The sequence below is a fragment of the Nannospalax galili genome, unplaced genomic scaffold (genome assembly GCF_000622305.1).
Source record: "Nannospalax galili isolate Female #2095 unplaced genomic scaffold, S.galili_v1.0 scaffold1945, whole genome shotgun sequence".
NCBI lineage: Eukaryota > Metazoa > Chordata > Mammalia > Rodentia > Spalacidae > Nannospalax > Nannospalax galili.
Window position 1 is genome coordinate 261,348 of NW_008352138.1, and position 4,962 is coordinate 266,309.

General features: G+C 49.7%; 1 protein-coding gene across 3 annotated transcripts in view; it reads left to right on the plus strand.

Annotated features, from left to right (window-relative positions):
* Positions 1-4,962, plus strand: part of Sez6l (seizure related 6 homolog like) — a 193,870-nt gene that overhangs the window by 173,409 nt on the left and 15,499 nt on the right. For all 3 annotated transcript variants that reach the window (XM_008849016.1, XM_017802178.1, XM_017802179.1), the window contains exon 12: positions 639-830. In XM_008849016.1, the coding sequence (XP_008847238.1) occupies positions 639-830 (192 nt within the window). The remainder of the gene's footprint in view (positions 1-638; positions 831-4,962) is intronic.

Below are 4,962 nucleotides of genomic sequence, written 5' to 3' on the forward strand. Positions count from 1 at the left end.
TGGATGGATAGATGGATGGATGGATGGATGGACATACAGATGGAGGGATGGAGAGATGGATGGATGAATGGACAGATGGAGGGTAGACAGCTAGGAACAGCTGCAAGTAGATATTCTGAGAAAAGGGACCCATGTGTACAGACTGCCCCCTCCTGACTGCTTTTTTGACTGAGAACTGTGGACATCTTTTCATTTCACACCGTGTCCGTTTCCTTCCTTTTTTAATTGGTTCACTGTTTTCTTCTTATCTGTATTGATTTTTTAATTAGACTGTAATTGATGCTATTTTCTAGTCTGGAGCGTCTCAAAGAGAGCAGAGCAACCCTCCCCTGCTCTCCTGAGCGGTTGCTTGGTCCTGGACTGGAGGCTTACACTGAGGCCTCCCCTCAGGATTCTCGACATTTCTTTTTTGTCATTATCATAATGGGGCGATTTATACCTTAGACATGGATATAAAGAGGCTTCAGACAAATTCCTAAAAGAGGGATTAGATTCCAGTCTCCTTCTCCCAGGTCTGTTCTCACTTTTATGAAGCAAAGGATGCAGTCTTCCAAAGGGTGGAGAACGGAATTGGGAAACTTTCTAGATCCTTCTGTACCTCTCTGTGGTGTGACTGTGCTGTGCTGCTCTCTCTGCAGTTATGTATTGCACGGATCCCGGAGAGGTAGAGCACTCTACCCGCCTGATCTCCGACCCCGTACTGCTGGTGGGCACCACCATCCAGTATACCTGCAGCCCTGGGTTCGTGCTCGAAGGAAGCTCACTTCTCACCTGCTACAGCCGTGAGACAGGGACCCCCATCTGGACATCTCGCCTACCACATTGTGTCTGTGAGTTTTGTGTGCCGGCTGCAGTCTATGAGTCCTGTGTACGGGTAGGGGTGTGAGCACATGGTCCATGCTTGCTTCATCTTACATTGGAGGCTGGCCTGGAAGGAGGCATCCTATTGGGTGGTTATGTTATTACCACCCCACACCACAAAAGCTAGCATTTCCGGGGCACTAACCTATAGCATTTAGGTAACCGTATTAGGCACTGCACTGAGCCCTCTGCAGAATTTCCCTGCCTCTGTCCTCAGACACTTGTTATTGCTGTCTTCCTGTTAGAAAAGAATGCTGGGGCTGGGGAGGAGGCTCAGTGGATGGAGCACTTGCTATGCAAACATGAAGACTAGAGTGTGATTCCCAGCACCCACATAAAATCAGCCAGGTATCTCACCAATAGCCCAGCACTCAGGACAGGAGGCAGAGTCAGGATCCCTGGGGCAAGCTAGCTAGCTAGAATACATAAACCAAACTCTGGGTTCAGAGAAGAAACCATACCTCAGTAAACAATGTGGAGAGCTACTGAAGGCATCCAACATCAACCTCTGGCCTCCACACGCATGTGCACAATCACACACAAGCACCCACAGACATGCAAATTGGGATACACACATGCCTGCATACCATACATACATATACATGCAAAAACAAAACCAAACCAAAACAAGAGGGTTCTAAAGCCAAATGTGGTGGTACAGGCCTGTCATCATAGCCCTTGGAGGCTGAGGCAGGAGGACTGTGAGTTCTAGGTAAGCCTGAGCTTCACAGGGAGACTTTATCGCAGAGAGAGAGGAAGGGAGGGGAGGGAAGGGGAGGAGAGGATACTAAAATTCAGAAACGTTAAATAAGTGCCTCCATCACCTGCTGGTTAACAGAGATCAGGTGTAAAGTCCAGGCTTCTAATAGTCCCAGAGGTCCTGCTGGTCAGTCAGGGCCCACAGCCACCCCTGACCAAGACAGTGGGGTTATATGGAAAAGATTTAAAACAGTGAACTCTGGTTGGAGAGATGGCTCAGCATTAAGTGCTCTTCCTGCTCTTCCAGAGGACCTGGGTTCAATTCCCAGCACCCATATCAGGCAGCTCACAGCCGCTGTAACTCCAGCTCCATGGGATCCAACACCTTCTTCTGGCCTCTGAGGGTACCTGCACTCATATGGCACATACACACACATATATATACACACACACACACACACACGCACACACTCACGTACATACACCTAAGCAAAAGAATAAAAGCAGTCGGCTTCTGAGATTTTAGAGCAGTGAGCTGGGAACAACAGGAACAACAGGGAGAGGGTTTGTGGACAGTGAGACCCAGAGAGCACACCCAAGTCTCAAGAGTCTAGGGGATCCTCGAACTCAATTCTAGATACAGAAAGGGGAAATAGAATCCTTGGAAGTTTGCTGATATGATTTTCCCCCATGTCAACTGATAGCCTGGCTCCTCCAGGGGCCATGTTGTGTGACGGACCACAGACCTCTAAGCCAGCCCTTGCCACCACCCATGACAAGCAACTCCACCACCAGACTGCTGAAGACAACAGAAAGCAACGAAGTCCTGTCCCATGCTAAGCTACTGGCTGGGTGTGCCTGCATTCTAGGCACTGGAACGCGCCACTGCGTTAACTCTTCTGTTCCCAGTCATAGATCGCTTCAGGTAGAGAAAAGAGCAGGGTGTGCAAGATGGCTCAGTGGGTAAAGGTCCTTGCTGCTAAGCCTGACGACCTGAGTTCAATCCCCCAAACCCACATGATGGAAGGAGAGAACTGACTCCTGTAAGTTGTCCTCTGACCTCCACATGTGTGCTGTGGCATGCTCACCTGTGTGCACATACATGCTAAATTAATTAATAAATCAATCAATAAATATTTTTAAATGTTACAACAGAAAAGAAAAAGGTCAAGTTCAGGCTCCTGACGGTCCCCTCTCCTCTGCTTGTGACTGGGGCCTTGCTTACTATCCGCAAAGTCAGTTCTATAGTCTCCATGGGCTCTGCCACAGAGACCCAGAGAAACAAGGCCCTTGGGGTCCCCAGGGCTCCCTCATTGGTTTTCCTTTGCCAACGTCTGACTCTTTTACTAGAGGAAGCTTTGTATTTCTGTGTTTCTGCTTTCTCTCCTCTAAAGGGGGATGGGGTCCTGTTTCTATTTGCATCAGTAGTAGAATCCTGGAATTTAAGAGCTGCAGGGACCCTGGGAGATAAAACACAACTGCCTCCAGATGACAGCAAAAGTTATGGAATGAGCCACAGTCCTATACCTATAAACGTCTATATTGTGCATAGGCATGCATACTTGTGGAAATTAGGGAAACAGCTTCATAGAGTGCATTAGCTAGTTCTGTGTTACTGTCTATAACCAGATACCTGAGACTGAACAATTTAGAAAGAAAAGAGGTTTGTTGAGCTCACAGGTCTAGAGGTTCCAGTGCAAGGTTAGCTGGTCTGATGTTCATCTTTGCTTAGTGGAGCAAAACTGCTCACACCCTGAGCCAGGGACAGAGAGCAATGGGGCCAGGATCCCAGCCCCTTTAAAAGCACAACCACATGACTCATGGACGTCCCACTAGGCCCCATCTGCCAACAACACCCTGGGGACCAAGTCTTCAAGGACCTCTGAGGGACACTGAACATCTAATCCACGGCAGAGAGAAGCCATCTCAGTCCACTGATGTACGGGGCACATTCCTACATCTGCGTCTGTCTGCAAATGGGTTTGTGTACGCACACGCGTGGAGTCCCAGCTACTAGGGAGGCTGAGGCAAGAGGATTGCTGGAGCCCGGGTATTTGAGGCCAGCCTGGGTGACAGAGTAAGCCATAATCTTAAAAATATAGGGGGACTTGAGCCCAGATGGAGATGCAGGTGCTCCACCTGGTGACAAAAGTGGTGAGTTCCCAGCCCCTAGGTGAGAGCAGAGACCAGGACTCCCAGGCTCCGTGGAGGAAGGACGGCAGCCCACAGAGCCCAAGCCATCAGCCTCTTGCAGTGTGGGAGCACTCAGAAGACGCTCTGCCACTAAGGCTGCAGAAATCACCAATGAAAGGCTAGAAAATGCTGACTATAAAATACCAAAAGGTGCTGGAGAATAGTGTGCACACCTTAATCCCAGGACTCAGGAGGCAGAGGTAGGCAGATGGCTGTGAATTCTATAGCCTAGTCTACATAGAGAATTCCAAGTCAACGAGGGCTACATAGTGAGACCCTGTCTCAAAAAAACTACTACAACAAAAACACCAAAATATCAAAAGGCGTAAACATCTTTTTTTTTTTTTTTTTTTTTTTTTTTTTTTTTTTTTTTTAAGCGAGGCCCCCCGAGTCGCCCCCGTTGCCGGGGACCTCTTTATGTAGATCGGGCTGGCCTTAACCTCACAGAGTCCCCCCTGCCTCTGCCTCCCAAGTGCTGGGACTACAGGCATGGAACATCATTTTTTTAAGGATCAGGCATTCACAAATGAGGCACTGTCTCCACGCTTAGAACCCCTGAGCTCCGCCAGTCTCACCTCCTTCCCCTGGGACCACTTGTCCTAGTTTGTTCTTCATTGCTGTGACAAAACACTCTGACCTGTACCAACCTGGGGAGGAAAGGGTTTATTTGTCTTACATCTCCCAGGTCGCATGCAGTTCATCAGGGAGCCCAAGGTAGGAACTCAGGGCAGGGACCTGGAAGCAGAAGCTGGATCACAGGCCATGGAGGAACACTGCTTACAGGCTTGCTCCCCTGGCCCCTGCTCCTTGTCCTAGTTTGTGCTTCATTGCTGTGACAAAACACTCTGACCTGTACCAACCTGGGGAGGAAAGTGTTTATTTGTCTTACATCTCCCAGGTCGCATGCAGTTCATCAGGGAGCCCAAGGTAGGAACTCAGGGCAGGGACCTGGAAGCAGAAGCTGGATCACAGGCCATGGAGGAACACTGCTTACAGGCTTGCTCCCCTGGCCCCTGCTCAGCCTGCTTTCTTGTGCAACACAGGCCCACCTGCCCAGGGGTGGCACCACCCACAGTGGGCTGGGCCCTCCCACATCACTCATCAAGAAGATGCCCCTCGGACATGGCCACAGGCCAGTCCAATAGAGGCAATTCCCCGACTGAGGCTCCCTCAACCCAGGTGTGTCAAGTTGACACTAAAGCTATCCAG